At 42.4% G+C, this 20,980-nt stretch overlaps 2 protein-coding genes across 5 annotated transcripts in view; both read right to left on the bottom strand.

Moving 5' to 3' along the window:
* Positions 1-821: 821 nt before the first annotated feature.
* On the bottom strand, positions 822-17,031 carry LOC120305167 (zinc finger and SCAN domain-containing protein 2-like). Of its 4 annotated transcripts, XM_039336600.1 has the most exons (3): positions 16,713-17,031; positions 16,269-16,413; positions 822-4,666 (listed from the first exon to the last, which is right to left on the bottom strand). In XM_039336600.1, exon 3 carries the CDS (start codon positions 4,174-4,176, stop codon positions 2,878-2,880), a length of 1,299 nt encoding a protein of 432 aa, XP_039192534.1. In that variant the 5' UTR covers positions 4,177-4,666; positions 16,269-16,413; positions 16,713-17,031; the 3' UTR covers positions 822-2,877. The 4 variants fall into 4 exon arrangements, with proteins under 4 accessions (XP_039192534.1, XP_039192536.1, XP_039192535.1 ...); XM_039336602.1 differs by lacking the exons at positions 16,269-16,413; positions 16,713-17,031 and adding an exon at positions 11,723-13,671 and having other exon boundaries at positions 822-4,103; XM_039336601.1 differs by lacking the exons at positions 16,269-16,413; positions 16,713-17,031 and adding an exon at positions 11,807-13,671 and having other exon boundaries at positions 822-4,103.
* A 1,078-nt stretch (positions 17,032-18,109) lies between these two features.
* The window catches only part of LOC120305042 (zinc finger protein 208-like), a 28,200-nt gene continuing 25,329 nt past the window's right edge, over positions 18,110-20,980 (bottom strand). Inside the window, exon 4 of the mRNA XM_039336349.1 lies at positions 18,110-20,238. Within this exon, the coding sequence (XP_039192283.1) occupies positions 19,411-20,238 (828 nt within the window). The 3' untranslated portion in view covers positions 18,110-19,410. The remainder of the gene's footprint in view (positions 20,239-20,980) is intronic.

Genomic DNA, 20,980 nt, shown 5'->3' with positions numbered 1-20,980 from the left:
CTACGGCCGTACATTTCAGCCAATGACTTTGGGCTTCTTATTGGCCTATTCATACCCATTGCCTTTCTTCCTTGCCTTCTGGCGTTTTGGTTGCACATATGAAACATCTCCAGAAAGGAACAACAACAACAAAAAACCCTTCACAGAAGGATAATCCAAATAAACACTCCCCGTGCAATTCTTGCAGTATCCAGCCAGCCATAAACACTTCCAACTTCTCCTCTTCCTTTCCATTCTGTGCCAACATCCTATTTTATTTCCCAAAGACATCAGAATGCTGTAGTTAATAAAAATTTGATTAATGATATGGTTCTCTCAAATATCCAGAGGCTTTTGAATTACTCCAAGCGTTTTTCAGCTCCTAAACATAAAAATATGTGACTTCATAATGGATGTGATCAAAAAGTGGCATCAACAAAGAGAAAGAAAGACCAGGAGAATTAAATATAATTTGATTAAAGTTTTAAAACCGTACTTGTTTAAATTTGAAGCCACCTGGAGCTTGAGACTCAGGCCAAATAAGCTTCCTGGTTCCTTCTCACACCTGGCCTGGTCCTTGGGTGTATTTCTGCCAAGGTATTCTATGCAATATGACCTACTAGGAAAACAAGTGTTATATAACATTATCAAAACTTTTGTTAAGGGTTATTTTTCGGTTTGTTGGGGTTTGGCTCCTGGCACCAGTTCGATGGAGCAGTCATTGGGCCTGTGGGGGGGGGTAGGGCATTTAGATCTTGGCATACCTTCGTTATGCCTGTGCCGACATTTTGTAACAATAAATGACTTTTAGGAAAATCAATGCCTGGAAGTTCTTTGAAGTGTTTTATTAGCCGGAACCATAACATCTTTATTATGGTGAAAGACCAGCATTAAGGGTACATTTAGTTTAAAAAAAACATAGAAAATAATCAAAGTCTAAGAATGATTATTATAAACCGCTAAAAGATATAAAAGAGAAAAGTATACATAGAAACAGAAGTTTAAATGGAAATGAAAGGAAAGCTAGGAGAATGAGAGTACAGAGCATAAAGGTTAGTATGGGACAGATTAAATATTTCACTTTATGGAACATGCCATTCGTGGAGCTGGATGCTCATTAAGAGGCTCATTTATACCACAGGTCATCCATCACCTGACGAATTTTAAATACTGCTTCACAGAAACCTGGAAGCATTACACACTGCACCAAGGTTATTATCTGAAAGCAGCAGAGAGGCATAGAAATATCTCGTGAGCCCTGGATATTTATGCAGTAATGGCAAGATAAGCCTGATGCAAACATCTCTGCAATAAAGCCACTGGAGAAGCACATGCTGTTGTTTCACAGAAATTGATTTCCAGGAAAGAGACTCGGCTTTCCAGTTGGTGGGATGGGCCACAGAGCCCCCGAAGGTGGATGGTGGATGGCTAAGCATGTCCATGATGCTGAGCGCCTCCCGCCTCTTGGGAGAAAAAGGGTTTTGTAGTCCTACCTTCACTGTATGCCTGGTTGTGTTGCTCTCTGGGGGTGGCTCCTTTGAGGGCCCCTGAAGACAGGTGGCTTCTAGGCCAAGCTGCATCACTAAGCCTCCTGGCAGGGGAGCCACGACCGGTCTGTTGCTGGGGCTATTAGTGGCCTCCGTGGCGGAGGCAAAGCTAGCCAGGTGCCCTCTTCTGCCAGAAGAGCCTGGAGCATGTGCCCCAGCCGGAGCCCCCTTTCTGGGACAGCTGGAAGATGAGCCCTGGAAGAGAAGCAGCAGCTCCAGACAGGAATCCCTGAGGTCAAGGGAGTCCCCCCCCCCCCGTCGTGCCAGTGTAGCTGGGGGCTGCCAAAAGGGGAAGGGCGTTGCTCCCCTCCAGGAGGGAGGGAATTATGGCCTGGCCGGCCTCCAGTGGTCACTGCTGTCCTCGGGAGCTGCCTTGAGTCCCGCCCTGCACTGCTCCACAGAAACCTGGAAGCATTACACACTGCACCAAGGTTACTATCTGAAAGCAGCAGAGAGGCATAGAAATGTCTCATGAGCCCTGGATATCTATGCAGTAATGGCAAGATAAGCCTGATGCAAACATCTCTGCAATAAAGCCACTGGAGAAGCACATGCTGTTGTTTCACAGAAGGGGAAGTGTGGTGGCCGAGTAGTTAAGACAACGGGCTTGTCAACCAAAAGGTTGGCTGTTTGAGATCTAAATACAGCGTGATGAAGCGAGCTCCCTTTATTTGCCTCAGCTCCTGGCAACCTGGCAGTCGAAAGCAGGTAAATGCAAGTAGATAAATAGATAATACTTCAGTGGGAAGGTAACAGTGTTCTGTGTGCCTTTGGCATATAGTCATGCCAACCACAAGACCATGGCAGAGATAATGCTGGCTTTTTGGCCATGAATCAGAGATCAGCACTATCCTTTAGAGTCAGACACAATTGGCAGGGGAAACCTTGACTTTTTTATCCACAGAAAGGAGGCATTGAATTATAAACTGACCTCTGAATTCTGTTAATGAAAAGAACCAACCTTGAATTCTTTGGTGGCCTTTAAATTCAGCAACCGCAAGATCATTCATCTGCATAGTTAAAATGCTGGCTTAGAAAGTCTGGGGCTGAAATCTGGAGGACACCAAGATAGAAAGCTGAAATTCTGCATGGAGCATTTCTATGATTTATAATGATCAATATGCAAAAATAATGTTTTAAAAAAAGTCGCTTTTGTGCAATTGCACTTTTCTGCAAAATTGATCATCCACTAACCTCTGCTGATAATCATATAGGTAGTTAGCCTTTACCAAAGTAATATTTTCCATTTTTCTCTCCTCCATGTCCAATATTAAGACACGATTCACTAAAGAGAATAAGGCCACAAATTAAATTAATTTCTAAACTGCATTCCTAATGGGAAATCAGAAATTCAAGCCTTTTCTACACTTATTACTGTCTGCCTCATGTGGACTTTCTTGTGTGCAGTAAGAGAGGAATAATGTGTGAAGCACCGTCCACACTCTGGACATCTGAATGGTTTCTCCCCTGTATGTAAACCTAAATGATTTATAAGTTTAGATCTAGTACTGAAACCCTTCCCACATTCTGGACACTCATACGGTTTTTCTCCTGTGTGAGTCCTATGGTGTACTACCAGATGGGAATTCTGACTGAAGCCTTTCCCACAATCAGGACACTCATATGGTTTCTCTCCTGTATGAGTCCTCTGGTGTATCATCAGCTCAGAATTCCGATTGAAAGTTTTCCTGCATTCCAAACACTCATATGATTTCTCTCCTGTGTGAGTCCTCTGGTGTATCGCCAGGTAGGAACTGCGGTTGAAATTTTTCCCACAATCCAGACACTCATAAGGTTTCTCTCCAGTGTGAGTTCTCTGGTGTATCACCAGGCCAGAATTCCGACTGAAACTTTTTCCACAATCCAGACACTCATATGGTTTCTCTCCTGTGTGACTCCTCTGGTGTAGCACAAGGTGGGAATTCCGACTGAAACTTTTCCCACAATCTAGACAATCATAAGGTTTCTCCCCAGTATGAGTCCTTTGGTGTGCCACAAGGTCGGAATTCCGACTGAAACATTTCCCACAACCTGGACACTCATATGGTTTCTCCCCAGTATGAGTCCTCTGGTGTAGTACCAGAGCATAATTCCGACTAAAACTTTTCCCACAATCAGGACACTCATACGGTTTCTCCCCAGTGTGAATCCTCTTATGTATGACTAGGTCGGAATTCTGAATGAAACTTTTTCCGCAATCTGGACACTCATATGGTCTTTCTCCTGTGTGTGTCCTCTGATGTACGACCAAGTCAGAATTCTGACTGAAACTTTTCCCACAGTCTGGACACTCATATGGTTTCTGTCCTGTGTGCATCCTCAGGTGTATCACCAGATTGGAATTCTGACTGAAACTTTTCCCACAGTCTGGACACTCATATGGTTTCTCTCCTGTGTGAGTCCTCTGGTGTATCGTCAGGTTGGAATTCCGACTAAATCTTTTTCCACAATCTGGACACTCATATGGTTTCTCTCCTGTGTGAGTCCTCTGGTGTAACACCAGGTGAGAATTCCGACTGAAAGTTTTCCCACAATCTAGGCACCCATATGGTTTCTCCCCCATGTGGGTCCTCTTGTGTATCACATTTCCTAAAGTTATTTGCCACATTAAGGGCAGTGGGTGGCTTTTCTTCAGCGTGGGTCCTTTCATGCATAATAAGCTGTTGCTTTGCAATCTGTGCTTTTCCCTACAATGCACAAATTGTAGGGTTTTTCCACCAATGATATTTTTGGATTTTCAAGTTCAAAAATATTTTGGATCTCTTCTTGGATGGTGCTTTGAAACTACTCTTACTTTCTTCATAGGGTGAATGCCTGCCTGTCCTATGTGACTATCTAGTGACCATTTCCTTCCGTCCTGATTTCCAGATTACTTCCCCTTTTTCTGAATTTGAAAATAATCCCCCTTGACCTTTTTCTGGAGTGTTTGCTTGAATTCTGCATGCTCAGTTTTTTTTCAATTCTTATTCTCCATCTTATTCTCTCTTTTGTCTGTCACCTGTCTGGAGAAGAAGAAGACTTTTGTAGTTTTCTTCTGGAGGAAGCAAAAAAGAATGTCATAGTTGGCTGGATATGATTTCCTTTTAATATTGCTTGTGATTCACACGTGTCTGGAATTCTCTTCCCAGTGCCCTCTTGGTCTACAAGATTGACATAAAAGTTTAGTTTAATGGTTGTTTATAAAATGGCTGCAGAACATGTGAAAACAGCAAGAGGAAAAAGCATGCATTACAATAAAAAAGCAAACACGGCAAAGTGCTAGATTAACCTCTAACATTAACTATGATTTATTTGATGTATAGAAGACTGGTAAGATCCAAGTTCAAATATCCACATTAAATTCTCTTCTGGACTTCGGTAAATCACAAATTCTTATCATTACAAAGTGTTATTTTCAAATATATCAGGAAATGCTGAGGCTAGATTATACAGATATGCATACGAGAGACAAATGTAGATAGACACACCTTTGAATATATGTCTGTTCCAGAAGTGGGTATGCTCAAACATTTGGGTCTAATTTTAGAGAGAGCAGGGCTTCAACAGAGGAGAGGCTTCAACCGAAGAAATGGTGCTCAAAGCGTTTGCAAGATATTATCTCCAGTTTTGTGCATGAAACTCCCCAGTTCCCAAGAAAACAACACATCCATAAAATCAAAGTGTCCACCCTAAACTGAAGGAGACTTTTTAAATCTCCCAACCAGCAGAAAATTGCAGGCACCACTTTTAAAGCGACCAGCACCACTGAAATAAAATTTGGGGTGGGAAAGAACATGCAGCAGCAACATACAACATGTTCTACAGGGGGACAATCGAGAGCATCCTGTCATACAGCATCACAGTCTGGTTTGGAGGCATCACTGCTTCAGACAGGAAGGCGGTGCAGAGTGGTTAGGGTGGCCAAAAAGATCATTGGCAATTCCCTCCCTCCCAGGACACAGCATAGAAGCGCTGCTTGAGCAGGGTCCGTAACATTATCTGGGACACTACACATCCTCTTCACGACCTTATTTTCCTTGTTAGCTTCTGGGAGGAGGCTTCGTGGTATCCGAAGCAGAACATCCAGATTCAGCCAGAGTTTCATTCCATACAGCATATACCTTGCAAACTCTCAAGCTTCCTCCTTCCCTTATATATTCAAGATGGACAATATTTAATATTTATTTGCTACGTATATGTAGGGATGTGGGTCTATACATATGTTGTTCATAGTATGTTTAGGTGTGTGTCATGTATGTGTTTCACTTTGAGAGCGGGCAACTAAATTTCATTTTTGATGTGTCCCATTGTGCCCACAGTATAAAAATGACAATAAAGGTTATCTCATCTCTCTTCTCTTATCTTCAGTCTCTGGTTTCTACCCTCTTTCTGCAGCTTGGAGGAAATCAAACAGCCCTACTTGCTCCCGGCCTCTCCTCCGACCTGTCCTCAACTCACCTTCCAGCTGCTGCAGTCCTGGGAAGAGCAGGACAGCAGCCCTCCATTCTACCATCCTCCCGTAGGTCAGCCGGAAAAGGAAATTCCTGTGTTCTTCTCCTCTCTTCCACATCCTCTCTAGAAATCCAGTACTCGATTGTTTCAACACCTTTCGACTCTGTCGCTCCCCCTCCCGTTGGATTTCAGTACTCAGCAACCATCGATGCCGCTACTGTACTGACGGCTTTCTAGACGCCGGGGGTTACTCATATTTAATAGAGCGCGCGCCATCTAGCGACAAAGGGCTGACTTACAGGCTTCTGACGTTTGCAAGATTTTTGATTGATTACTATATGCTACATCAATGCACTCGTACCTACTGTAACTGAAGCAAGAACTAAATCAAGGGAAAGCATCCTTTGGGGAGAGTAGGTGGGACAGAGACGATGGAGATGCCGGCCCAACTAGACTCAGGAGACCCCAGTTCAGCAGTTGGCTATAATCTCTGTTGCATGAAGGAATCTGAATGAAAACAACACCAACATAGTCTTGATTTTTTTTCTTTCGGGAACTCAAGGTGGCACAGAAAGCACTTCCTAGATAGCAGCCAAAAAAGAGGTTGATTTTAATCTCCCCTACCTGCCTATCTACCTTCATGGGCATACTTTTTTACTGTAAATTGGCATCTCAGTATTCCATAGCTCCTGAAATACCTTCATGCTTGACCTAACACCAAACTGGAACTTCTTGCAGTCTTAATCCCCATGTCCCTTATGTCCAATGTTTGTTTTTGGCACCTTCCAAACAGACTGGTTTCTCTGCAGTTTCCTTGGCAAGGGTTTTTGAAGCAGTCTCCCCCTTTCCTGCTTCCTAGCCCTGAGAGAGGGACTAGGTTTCATGCCTATGGCAGAACTGGAACTGAGCATCTCCCAGTCTGCAAATTGCAGCTTTAACCACTACACCAAACTGGCTCTTCTTACTCCTCACAAAACCTACTCACTCAGCTGTTCCTGTGGCTGCAGTCTTTCAAGATCTAGTACAACATCTTTGCAATTGAGTTCTCATTATTCTCCAGAAAAAGGACCTTTTTTGTCTTAAATCGGAGCTTCAAATTTTTCTTCTGAGGAACTGGAGCCTCTCCAACTGGAGATAGGTGGCTTCTGGCCTGTCCAGAAGAAATAACTCCTTTCGCTATGAGATTGCCTGTTGAAGAATTTTACTTGATTTTGTGTTATGTAGGTGATAGGTAGGTAGGTAGGTAGGTAGGTAGGTAGGTAGGTAGGTAGGTAGGTAGGTAGGTAGATGATAGATAGATAGATAGATAGATAGATAGATAGATAGATAGATAGATAGATAGATAGATAGATAGAGATAGATAGAGTTTGTAGGTTTTATGGGGTCTAATTAATCTATTTGTTTACTGTAAAGGAGTTACTTGTTGGGAATTCCACTGTTCCTTTTGTATCAGTCTATGTTGAATGTTTGTGTAATGGGATTCAATTACTATTCCTTTATTTCTGCTCCACAATTAATTCTTAAGCTTGGCATAAATTGTTAGTCCTCCCCTCACCGTCATACCCATTGCTCCTCTTTCTTACCATCTATATGTATGTATGAGACATGTTGCAAAAGAAAAAGAAATGGAAGCTTTACAGAATCAAAAAAATAGACTCTTTGCAAGGAACTCATGCAGTAGCCAGCAAGCCACAAATTCTTCCAACTTCTTCGCTTCCATTTCCTCTGAGCTAATATCCCATTTTGTTCCCCAAATATATTGTAGAGCAGCGGTTCTCAACCTGTGGGTCGCGACCCCATTTGGGGTCGAACGACCATTTCACGGGGGTCGCCAAACGCAGTCCGCCATTTTTTTCCCCTTTTCCTTAGCTGTGCTACTCCCTTTTATTCTATTGGCTTTTGAAAGCCAATAGAATAGACTCTCTTGAATGGAGTCTAATTCTATTGGCTTTCAAAAGCCAATAGGAATTGTCCAGGCTGTTTCTGCCCTGCTGAGCCCGCCAAAAGTCCCATTCTGCAAACGGTGCTGCAAGTTGTCTGCAGCGAAGACAAGCTGCCTGGAAGCTTCCACTCCTCCCTGCTGAGAAACTACTAAAAATGTAAGTAAAAGAGGGCCAGGGGTGGGAAGTGGGAGGCCGGCGGGCGCAGGGAGGGTTGCTGGCGTGCGTGGGGCCCAGGGGGGGGGTGCCTTACCTCCCTTGGGCTGGGCCAGCTGGTGGCCCAGCCAGTGGTTGCCCTGCGCCATCGCTGCCCCTTGCCAGCTACGCCTCAGCCAGCGCAGGGGGCGGCACCATGCATGCGCGGCGCTCCCAGGCAGGGAAAGTCCTCGACTTATTACTGGCTTGGTAGTCCTCAACTTACGACCGGTTGGGTAGTCCTCGACTTACGACTGGTTGGGGTCGCAGCATTAAAAAGGTTGAGAACCACTCTTGTAGAGGTTGTATCATGGAATGATCCTCTCACAAGAGCCAGAGGTTTTTGAGCTATTTCAAGCATTTTCCGGGCCTAAGTATGATAAAATGTCATAACCGATCTGTCCAAAAGTGATACTAAAAAGAGAGAATTAAATACATTATGATGTGAATAAAAAATAATTTGTTTTAAGGTTTAAAATCTTTATTACAGACAAAGACCACCATAATGAATGTGGGGTGTATTTAGCTAAAAAAATACAGAAATCAAAGTGTAGTAATAGTAATTATACTAAAAAAACAAAAGACATAAAAGACAGAGTACATATAACAACAGGAATCTAAATGAAACTGTTAAGGCAGGGGTGTCAAACTGCCAGCCCACAGGCCGGATGCGTCATGGTGAAACCGCGCCCACCACATTGCCAGCAATGGAAAAAAAGTCACAATACGTTGCGACATGTCACATGACCGTTGCGAGGTTGACACCCCCGTGTTAAGGTATTTAAATTTAGTAGCTGGAGCAGTGAGGTTGTGCAGTGAGCCAGAACAGTTGTGGTTGATTGGTGGATCCTGCATGAGGCAATCTGCGCTGTGATTGGTTGCTGTGGGTGTGGAGGGGGAATTTCCCTGTTTTCCAGTCTTTTTCTTCTGTGCGCTTTGTATGCTGTTCCGTGATCTACCTGATGAGGCTCCTGTTTGCCTGACTTATCTAGGTTGCTGTATACATAGTTGTAAAATAGATTTACATATAGAAATACAAGTTCATGTCAGCATTTATGACTTCATTTGGACACCTGCTGCGCAATACCGTCAGGAACTAAGCAGACAGTAAGGCATAAGATGCCTGTAGCTCCATGAAGTTTAGTATGTGGCAAACTAAATCTATTACTCTACAGAGCAAATTGTAGGATGAGCTGGATGCTCCTTAAGACTAGTTTATGGCACAAGCCATCCATCATCTGACCAATTCTTATTGCTGCTCTGCAATGCTTGGCAACATTATACTGTATTTTGTACCAGGGTGTCTATCTGAAAGAACCAGAGAGTATAGAATTGTCCTGTGCATCCTGACTATTTATGCAGTGTTGGAGAAACAAGCCTGGTACAAACATCGCTGTGTTAAAGTCACTGGAGAAGCACATGATTTGTTGTTTCTGTGTGTCCACAACCACAGGGGCATTGTATTATAACCTGAACTGTACTACTGAAATAAGCAACCCTTGAATTCTTTGGCGTCTTCTAAATTCAGGAAAACATTTAGCAATTTCCACTGCTATCACCCACCAGCATTCAAAGGATAACAAGAGGCACACACACCCCAAGCAAAGTAGATCACAGCAGCAGTTGGTAGAAAACCTGAAGATCCTACATTCAAAAACTACATCCATTTTTTCTCTATAATAACAGGACCTGTTTGATCTTCCACATGGTGCAGGGTAGTTAAAGGGTAGTTAAAGTCCCCCTTTACTATTGTGATATACTTCCTACATACTTTAGTTAACTAAGTAGCAAAAAGTTCATCTATTTTCTCCGTTTGGTTGGGTGACCTATGGTATACACCTATGGCAATGTCATTTCCCCCCCTTTTATATTGGCCCAAATACATTCAGGATAGTTTTCATCATTGTTGTACTCTATTTCTGTAGAGATGTAGTTATTTCTTATATATAGTGCAACTCCACCTCCTCTTTTATTTTGGTCCGTTTCTTTTAAATAATTTAAATAGCTGTGTGATCCATTTGTGGTTTCATCCCACCAAGTTTCCCTAATGGCAACAACATATCTGCTTTCATTTACTTGTATTTCTAATTCACCCTGTTTATTGTTCATACTCTGCACATTGGTGTACAGACATTTGAGTCCTTTTTGACTGAACCTGTGTTTACTTTCCACATAACCTGTATAGAAATATTCTATATCAGTGGTTCTCAACCTTTTTAATGCCGCGACCCCCAACCGGTCGTAAGTCGAGGACTACTCAACCGGTCGTAAGTCAAGGACTACTCAACTGGTGCAGCACCGTTTGCGGAATGGGACGTTTGGCGGGCTCAGCAGGGCAGAGACAGCCTGGACAATTCCCATTGGCTTTTGAAAGCCAATAGAATTAGACTCTATTCAAGAGAGTCTATTCTATTGGCTTTCAAAAGCCAATAGAATAAAAGGGAGTAGCACAGCTAAGGAAAAGGGGAAAAAATGGCGGACTGCGTTGTTTGGCGACCCCCATGAAATGGTCATTCGACCCCAAATGGGGTCCTGACCCACAGGTTGAGAACCACTGTTCTATATTAATTAACTCACTCTCCCCGTTTAGTTTAAATGTTTCTCCAGAAAATCTGTAAATTTAATGCCAAGCCAAGTAACTCAGTCCCTTTCTTTGACAGATGCAGACCATCTCTTTTTCATTGGACCAGCTGCAGACATCGTGCCTAATATAACTAAAGCCTTCCCACTTACACTTTAGTCACACATGAACTCTGCTATACGCTGGCCTTTCCCTTTTTTTGTTCCTTATATACTGGTAAAACCTCTATCCTACCAAGTTCCTGCCCCAAGCTCTGGAAATCATTCTGCACAGAGAGTACATCTTTTTGGGACAGATCATTTGTGCCAAGATGTACAATAGCATCAACATCACAGTCCTTACTGGAATTCTTGACTATCTTAAAAATATGCCTCTTGTCTCTGCACCTGACAGACACCTGACCTCTTTCAAAACCTCCATATCATTTCCTAAATTTACATCCAGCAGTATTTGCATATCATGTTCAGCAACCTTTACATGTGAAATTTTCTTCTCCCCGCCCCAAATCTCCCTCATAGGTTCTCCATTCTGTGCTTCACTGTTCACAATCTGAACAGGAATACTTCCTGTCCTGAATTTCTGAAAATGTTAGGAAAAGATGAACTCTGAACCCTTCTTACTTCTCTTCTCCTGTCACCTCATATTTGAGGAGCTCCAATAGGTAAGTAAATCAGAGGGCTCCTATTTCCTAATATATTTTATCAGGACGTAAAAAAAACTGTATGTTATTTTTCTATGATCTCTATTGTTCAAAATGCAAAAAACAACCCCCAAAGCCTTTGGGCAGAAATTGTGCTTTTTGCAAAAAGAAATACCCACTACATTTTTGCTGATAGACAGACACAGGTCGTTAACCTTGATCAAGCTATCATTTTCCATGTTCATTTCTTTCTCTCCTCCGTCATGCCTAAGTACTGAGGACATGTAAGGCTAAACAAAATCAGGTCAGAAATTAAATACTTAATTTCTCAGCTGAACTTGCAAAGGCAGATAAGAAATTCAAGCCTTCTCTTTACTCATCATCTTCTGGGTCGTGTGGATTTTCTTATGTTTAATAAGAGAGGAGGTTTGCGAGAAGCACCGTCCGCACTCTGGGCACTTGAAAGGTTTCTCACCTGTGTGCAAACCTACATGATTTATAAGATTAGTCCTAGTACTGAAATCTTTCCCACAATCAGGACACTCATATGGCTTCTCCCCTGTGTGAGTCCTCTGGTGTATCACCAGGCCAGAATACCAACTGAAACATTTTCCACAGACCAGGCACTCATACGGTTTCTCCCCTGTGTGAGTCCTCTGGTGTATTATCAGATTGGAATTCTGATTGAAACTTTTCCCACAATCTGGACACTCATAGGGTTTCTCCCCAGTGTGAGTCTTCTTGTGTTTCACAAGGTTGGAATTATTACTGAAAGTTTTCCCACAATCAGGACATTCAAAGGGTTTCTCTCCTGTGTGAGTCCTCTGATGTATCTTCAGGTTGGAATTACGAAAGAAATATTTCCCACAATATGGACACTTGTACCGGTTCTCCCGAGTATGAGTCCTCAGGTGTTTAACAAGGTTCGAATTCTGACTGAAACCTTTCCCGCAATTGGGACATTCATACGGTTTCTCTCCTGTGTGAATCCTCTGGTGTGTCATCAGGTTGGAATTATGACTGAAACCTTTCCCACAATCTGGACACTCATACGGTTTCTCCCCTCTGTGTGTCCTCTGGTGTTTCACAAGGTTGGAATTATTACTGAAACCTTTCCCACAATCTGGACATTCGTATGGTTTTTCTCCGGTGTGAATTCTCTGGTGTATCGCAAGGGCAGAATTATGACTGAAACTTTTCCCACAATCAGGACACTCGTATGGTTTATCTCCTGTGTGAGTACTCTGGTGTATCATCAGGTTGGATTTGTGACTGAAACCTTTCCCACAGTCTGAACATTCATAAACTTTCCCCCCTGTGTGAGTCCTCTGGTGTATCATCAGGGTGGAATTATGACTGAAACTTTTCCCACAGTCTGGACACTCATACACTTTCTCTCCTGTGTGAGTCCTCAGATGATTCACAAGGTTGGTTTTACGACTGAAAGTCTTCCCACAGTTGGAACACTCATATGGTTTCTCTCCTGTGTGAGTCCTTTGATGTATCACCAGGCTGGAACTGTGATTGAAACCTTTCCCACAATCTGGACATTCATACACTTTCTCCACTCTGTGTGTCCTTTGGTGTATCACCAGGTGGGAATTCCGACTGAAACTTTTCCCACAATCTGGACACTCATAAGGTTTCTCCCCTGTGTGTGTCCTCTGGTGTGTCACCAGGTGGGAATTCTGACTGAAGCCTTTCCCACAATCTGGACAGACATAGGGTTTCTCTCCTGTGTGTGTCCTCTGGTGTGTCACCAGGTGAGAATTCCGATTGAAAGCTTTCCCACAATCAGAACACCCATATGACTTCTCCCCCATTTCAGTCCTCTTTTGTAACACTAGGGTAGCATGTTTCCTAAAGGTTGTGCCACATTGAGGACAGAGGGTGGTCTTTTCTTCATATGCACATCGGTGGGGCTTTTCAACCTATAACTTTATTGGATTCTCAAGGTCAAAGATATTTTGGATCCCTTCTTGGATGGGTGCTTTCATTCAAGCTATTCTTTCCTCACAGGGCAAGGCTTGCATGACTATCTATCCTATGTGATTATACAAGTGATCTCTTCCTCCTCACTGATTTCCAGATTATTTCCCTTTTTCTGTATTTGCAAATTATCCCCCTTGACTTTTTTCTGGAGTGTTTCCTTTGAGTTCTACATACTCAGTTTTTTCCAGCTCAAACTTCTCTTCCTATTATTCTCTCTTTTGTCTCTCACCTTTCTCATGAAGGAGAAGAATTTTGTAGTTTTCGGAGGAGTTGGAAAAAACTTTCATTGCTGGCTGGATTTGCTTTCCTTTTTAATGCTGCTTGTGATTCTCACTTGTCCGGAATTCTCTTCCTGGCATCCTATTTGTCTATAAAATGGACATAAACCCTTAGTTTAATGGTTGTTTATAAAGTTGCTGCAGAAGATGTTAAAATAGCAAGAGAAAAAGCATGCATTATAATGAAAAAGCAAGCATGCTAAAATGCTACTTTAACCTCTAACATTAACTATGATTCATTTGATGTATAGAAGATTAGCGAGATCCATATTCAAATATCAACACAAACATTAAATTCCCTTCTGGACTTCAGCAAATCACAAACTCTTAGCACTACAAACTGTTATTTTCAAATATACAGAAAATACTGAGGATAAATTATACAGATTTGCAATAGATAAAAGATTTCCCTATCAGTCATATCTGACTCTAGGACATGGAGCTCATCTCCATTGTCATAGGTGTATACTACAGGCCATCCAACGAAGTAGGAGAAATAGATGAACTTTTCGCTAACCAGTTAACAAATGTATTTCAGAAACACTCCATAATAGTAATGAGGGACTTTAATTAGCCTGACATCAACTGGGTGACAAACTCTGCATCAGGTGGGAAATTGAACAAGTTCCTGACCAACTTAGCTGACAATTTTTGTCATCCAAAAGGTGGAGGAGGGAACTAGCTGGACAGCTATACTGGACCTAATTTTCACTAACACAAAAGAAGTGAAAGAGGGGGTTTAAAGTTGCTGCACCCTTGGGGGAGAGTGACCTTGTCATATTGGAATTCAATATAATGCAGACACAAACGACAGAACATAATCACACCAGTGTCTTAGACTTCAAAGGAGCCAGTTTTAACAAACTTAGAGAGAGCTTGGGAAGGATTCCATGGATGAAAATCTTAAAGAGAAAAACCACTCAACAAAGTTGGGAAACTGTGAGAAATATGATTATAAAAGCCCAGTCCAGCTCAATACCACTGAATAAGAAAAAAAAAATCCAAGAAGAAACCAGCATAGTTACACAAAGAATTCTTTGATAAATTGAAAGACAAAAAGGATAAATACAAATAGTGGAAAGAGGGACATAAAACTAAGGCAGAGTTCAAACAAATAGCCTTGCAAAGATGAAATCAGAAAAGCTAAGGCTCAGAAGGAAAGAAGTCTTGAAACAAATGTCAAAAATAATTTTAAAAGTTTATTTCAACATATAAAAAAACAAGAAAAAAGTCAAGAAAATAATCGGTCCACTAATGAGAGAAGATGGCAAGGAAGTAACAGGCAATAAAGAGAAAGCAGAGCTACTCAATTCATTTTTGGTCATTGTATTATAAAAACAATGTAGAGACTCTGGAAAGAGTGCAGAAAAGAGCAATAAAGATTATTAGGTGGCTGGAGGCTAAAACACATGAAGAATGATTGCAGGAATTAGGTTTGTCTAGTTTAGAGACTAGACAAACCCAATTCCTGCAATTGCCCTCAATCTGGGAAAAATTGAGGGCAATAGAAGGGGACGACAGAGAATGAGGTGCCTGAATGGAGTGAGCTTAAATAGACTCCAGAAGATGGCAGAGGACAGGAAGGTCTGGAGGAATGTTGTCCATGGGATTGTGATGGATCAGACACGACTTCGCAACTAACAACAAGTCTAGAGAAAAGAAGGACTAGGTGTGATATAATAGCACTGATCCAATATCTGGGGGGATGTCACAAACAAGAGGGGGTCAACGTATATTCCAAAGGACCAAAAGGGAAGGCAAGAAACAATGGATGAAAAATGATCAAGGAGAGAAGCAACTTAGAACCAAGGAGAAATTTCCTAACAATAAGAACAATCAACCAGTGGAATGGCTTGTGGGTGCTCCATCATTGGAGGCTTTTAAGAAGAGACTGGACAGCCACTTGCCTGGAATGGCATAGGGTCTCTTGCTTGAACAGGGGGTTGGACTAGAAGACCTTCGAGGTCCCTTCCAACTGTACTATTCTGTTATTCTGTTCTTTTGTTTCTTGGTCCAGGGAGCCAACATTGTCCGAAGATAATTTCAGTGGTTCTGTGGCCAGCGTGACTCTACGCCAGTGGTTCTCAACCTTTTTAATGCCGCGACCCCCAACCGGTCGTAAGTCGAGGACTACTCAACCGGTCATAAGTCGAGGACTACTCAACTGGTGCAGCACCGTTTGCAGAATGGGACTTTTGGCGGGCTCAGCAGGGCAGAGACAGCTGGACAATTCCTATTGGCTTTTGAAAGCCAATAGAATTAGACTCTATTCAAGAGAGTCTATTCTATTGGCTTTCAAAAGCCAATAGAATAAAAGGGAGTAGCACAGCTAAGGAAAAGGGGGAAAAAATGGCGGACTGCGTTGTTGGGCGACCCCCGTGAAATGGTCGTTCGACCCCAAATGGGGTCCCGACCAACAGGTTGAGAACCACTGCTCTACACCAGAGGCACATGGAACTCTATTACCTTCCCACCAAACTGGTACCTATTAATCAATTTGCATTTGCATGCTTTCAAACTGCTAGGTTGGCAGGGGCAGGGAAAGTAATGGGAGCTCACCCTGATGTATGGAGCTCGGGCCTTGAAGCCGTCATCAGCCCTCCAGCTGAAAAGCTCAGGATCTTTTACCACTGAGTCATTGCACTCCATGCAGATATGCATTCAAACAAATATAAACACACTTACCAAAGCATGTTGAAAAGTCCATGTATAGTTTAGGCGAAAACATATCCCAGAAGTGGGTACGCTCAAACTTTTTAGTCTAATTTTAGAGGAAGAGAGGGCTTCAATAGATGAGGGGCTTCAACCGATGAAAAAGTGCTGAAAGCATCTGCAAGATATAACGCCCAGTGTTGTGCATGAAACTCCTGAGTTTCCAAGAAAACAATAAAATCATAAAAATCACTTACGAGTCAACCCTAAACTGAAGGAGATTTTTTAAATCTCCCTACCAACAGAAAATTGCAGGCACCACTTTTAAAGCGACCAGCACCATTGGAATAAAACTTGGGGTGGGAAGGAACATGCAGCAGCAACGTGTCTCTGGTTTCTTCTCTTCTTCTATACTATGGAGGAAACCAAACAGCCCTACTTGCTCCCGGCTTCTTCTCCGACCTGCCCTCAACTCACCTTCCAGCTGCTGTTTGACCCTGGGAAGACCAGGAGAGCTACCCTCCACGCCTCCATCCTCCCACGGATGAGCCGGAAGAGGAGATTCCTCTGTTCTCCTCTCTAGAAATCCAATACTCGATGGTTTCAACACCTTTCAGTTCTGTCGCTCCCCCTCCCGTTGGATGTCAGCACTCAACAACCATCGATGCCGCTACTGTATTGACGACTTTCTAGGCGGCGGGTGTTATTTATTTTATCGAGCGCCATCTAGCGACATAAAGGCTGAAAATCTATTCTTTGCAAGATTTTGCTCGATTATTGTATGCGCCGTTAAGTGATTTCGAAACCACCGACCACATCGATAATATAACTTTTAATCGATCTCTAAACTGTGCTTTCGGGTCTCCCAGGGATGCTCTCACAGCTAGTATAACTGACCCAGCGGCTTTGCGTGCAAGAATTTAAATCAACATGGGGGGGGGGGGGGGACAGAAAACGATGTGCACACAAACAGCACCAAATGCACATCATTCGTGGATTGGTGACTTCTGTTCCATCCAGGTATGGGGGGGGGCATAACTGGGGGTAAAGGATAACTCCTCAAAACCTAACTTTGCAAACTAAGGGAAGCTTGAAAAGTGAAGCTGTAAATGATTGCCAGCTTCATCCTATTAATAGACGAAACCTGGGACAAACCTGTAAGCATCCATCTGCATTGCCTCCGAAACACATTTACCTAGGATAGTGTTTCTCAACCTTGACCATTTTAAGGCATGAGGACTTCAACTCCCAGAATTCCACAGCCAGCAATGCTGGCTGTGGAATTCTGGGAGTTGAAGTCCACATGCCTTAAAATGGTCGAGGTTGAGAAACACTGACCTAGGACGAATTTAGGGTTTACCGCTGAACATTCCTCTCCGTATTGTTGGGGAGCCTAAATCCCACTAGAGGGTAGAATTGCTCTGAGCAGCCTTCCAAATCTCCAGAGGAGTTAAATTTGCAGCCTTATTATTCTCAAGCAACTTGGGCTAAAAACTTGGAGGAAACTAATTTGCAGAAAGATGATCTAAAGATTGTTGTGCCTTCAGAGAGGTGGTTCTGGCCAGAGATCATGTCCTATCTATATAGAAGATTAGTGAGATCCAAGTTCAAATATCCAACAAACATTAAATTCCCTTCTGCACTTTAGTAAATCACAAACTCTTAGCATTACAAACTGTTATTTTCTCCCATTTTGTTCCCCAAGGACATCAGAATGTTGTAGCAACTAAGAGTTTGCATTACAGAGTGATCCTCTTAAAGATCCAGAGGCTTTTGATCTATTTCAGTGCCTAAAGCATATAAAAAAAGTAAAAGATGTGTTCAAAGATGACACTAAAAGGAGAGAAATATGTCAAAAATTAAAACTAATTGGATTATTTTACAATTTAAAATCTTTATTATAGCGAAGTACCAGCCTAACAAACATAGGGTGTACTTAGCTAAAAACTATAGAAAGTAATCAAAGTCTAAAAAATAATAAGTATACTAAAAAACAAAAGACATAAATGACAGAGTATATTAAAAAGCAGAAGTCTAAATGGAACTAAGAGAACAGTAGTTTATGCAGTACAGGAGAGATGAACCTGGTACAAATGTCTCTGTAATACAGTCACTGGAGAAGCAAGTGCTCCATTGTTTATGTGTCCAGAGTCACTGGGAGTGCTATTATAACCAGAATTGTGTTACTGAAATGAACAATCCTTGATTTATTTGATGTCAAGTAAACTCAGCAAAAATGTATCACCTTCCACTGCTATCACCTACCAGAATTCAAAGGCTAACAAGAGGCACCTCAAAGCAAAGAAGATCATAGCAAGAGTTGCTAGGAAACCTGGAGAACCTACGCTCAAAACTCACATCCCTTTTTTCCTCTATAACAGTGATGGCGAATCTTTTAGAGACCCAGTGCCCAAACTGCAACCCAAAACCCATTTATTTATCACCGGGTGCTGGGTGGTCATGGCAGACTGGGTGGGAAGGGCCAAGGTGGTGGGGTCCAGTCCCTCGCTATCTCCAGGGCACGGTACGTGTGCCCACAGAGAGGGCTCCGAGTGCCGCCTCTGGCACCCGTGCCATAGGTTCGCCACCACTGCTCTATAATATTCCAATAGTGTCTGCATATCATGTTCAACAATCTTTACATGTGAAATTTTTGTGCTTTTCTCACTGCCCCAAACCTCCCTCATGTGTTCTCCATTGTGTGCTTCACTGTTCTTCTTTCACTCTGCACAAACTGAACAGGGATTCTTCTTGCACTGAAAATGTTTTTAAGAATGAACTCTGAATTCTCTTTACCTCTCCTCTCTGATCATCTCACATTTGAGCAGCTAAATCAGTAAGTCAGAGAGCTCCTATCTTTTATTTTTTAGCATCTGCAGATTTCTGAAACTCTGTATGTTGCTTTTCTATGAACTCTTGTTGTTAAACATGCAAAAACTATAACCCCCAATCCTTTTTGCAGCAATTGTACTATTTTTTCACAAGAGAATATCCACTACGTTCTGCTGATAGCCAGACGCAAGTAGTTAACCTTGATCAAGCTAACATTTCCCATTTTCATTTCTTTTCTCTCCTCCCTCATGCCTAACACTGAAACATGTTTCACTAAACTGAATGAGACCAGAAATTAAATAATTTCTCAGCTACATTTGCAAAGGCAGCTCAGAAAAGAAATTCAAGATTTCTCTTCACTCATTACCTTCTGCCTCATGTGGATTTTTTTATGCTTATTAAGGGAGGCCGTTTGTGAGAAGCACTTTCCACAATCTGGGCATTTGAAAGGCTTCTCCCCTGTATGTAAACCTACATGATTGATCAAGATAGACCTAGCACTGAAACCTTTCCCACAGTCCGGACACTCATATGGTTTCTCCCCTGTGTGAGTCCTCTGATGCATCACAAGGCTAGAATTCCAACTGAAACATTTAGCACAATCTGGACACTTGTACGGTTTCTCCCCAGTGTGAATCCTCTGGTGCATTAGCAGGGCAGAATTCCGAATGAAACCTTTCCCACAGTCCAGACACTTGTATGGTATCTCTCCAGTATGATTCTTCTGGTGGTTCAGGAGGTCAGAATTATGACTGAAAACTTTCTCACAATCGGGACACTCATATGGTTTCTCTCCTGTGTGAGTCCTCAGGTGTTTCATCAAATGGGAATTGCAAAAGAAACCTCTCCCACAATCTGGACACACATACGGTTTCTCTCCTCTGTGAGTCTTCTGGTGTATCACAAAATTGGAATTATCACTGAATTTTTTCCCACAATCCTGACACTCATACGGTTTCTCTCCTGTGTGAATCCTCTGGTGTGTCACCAGGTGGGAATTCTGACTGAAGCCTTTCCCACAATCTGGACACTCATAAGGTTTCTCTCCTGTGTGGGTCCTCTGGTGTTGCACAAGATGAGAATTCCGATTGAAAGTTTTCCCACAATCAGAACACCCATATGATTTCTTCCCCATTTCAGTCCTTTTTTGTTTTAGTAGGAGTGGTGGGATTCAAAGATGTGAACAATCAGTTTTGTGTGTATGCCGCTTCCGAGAGTCCATTCTGGGCGTGGCAACAAAAAATTAGCTACCAGTTCAGCTAACGTGGTGTGAACCGGCTGAATCCCACCACTGATTATTACGGTAGCGTGTTTCCTAAAGCCTGTGCCACATTGAGGACAGAGGGTGGGCTTTTCTTCAGAGCGGTTCCTTTAGTGTATAATCAGGTGTGATCTACAATCTGTGCTTTTCCCACAATATGCACACTGGTGGGGCTGTTCAACCTATAACATTATTGGATTTTCAAGGTCAAAAATATGTTGGATACCTTCTTGGATGGGTGCTTTCATTCAAGCTGTTCTTTCCTCATAGGGCAAGGCTTGCATGACTGTCTATCCTATGTGATTATACAAGTGACCCCTTCCTCCTCACTGATTTCCAGATTATTTCCCTTTTTCTGTATTTGCAAATTCTCCCCCTTGACTTTTTTCTGGAGTGTTTGCTTCAGCTCTACATACTCAGTTTTTTCCAGCTCAAAATTCTCTTCCTATTATTCTCTCTTTTGTCTGTCAGCTTCCTGATGAAGGAGAAGAATTTTGTAGTTTTCAGAGGAGTAGGAAAAGATTTTCATTGCTGGCTGGATTTGCTTTCCTTTTTAATGCTGCTTGTAATTCTCACTTGTCCAGAATTTTCTTCCTGGCATTCTATTTGTCTATAAAATGGACATAAAGCTTTAGTTTAATGGTTGTTTAAA

This window comes from Crotalus tigris, unplaced genomic scaffold (genome assembly GCF_016545835.1).
Source record: "Crotalus tigris isolate CLP2741 ecotype Arizona unplaced genomic scaffold, ASM1654583v1 scf7180000017666.379230911805:20528666, whole genome shotgun sequence".
Classification (NCBI taxonomy): domain Eukaryota; kingdom Metazoa; phylum Chordata; class Lepidosauria; order Squamata; family Viperidae; genus Crotalus; species Crotalus tigris.
Note: the sequence above shows the minus strand (reverse complement) of the source record. Positions and strands in the feature narration are given on the sequence as shown.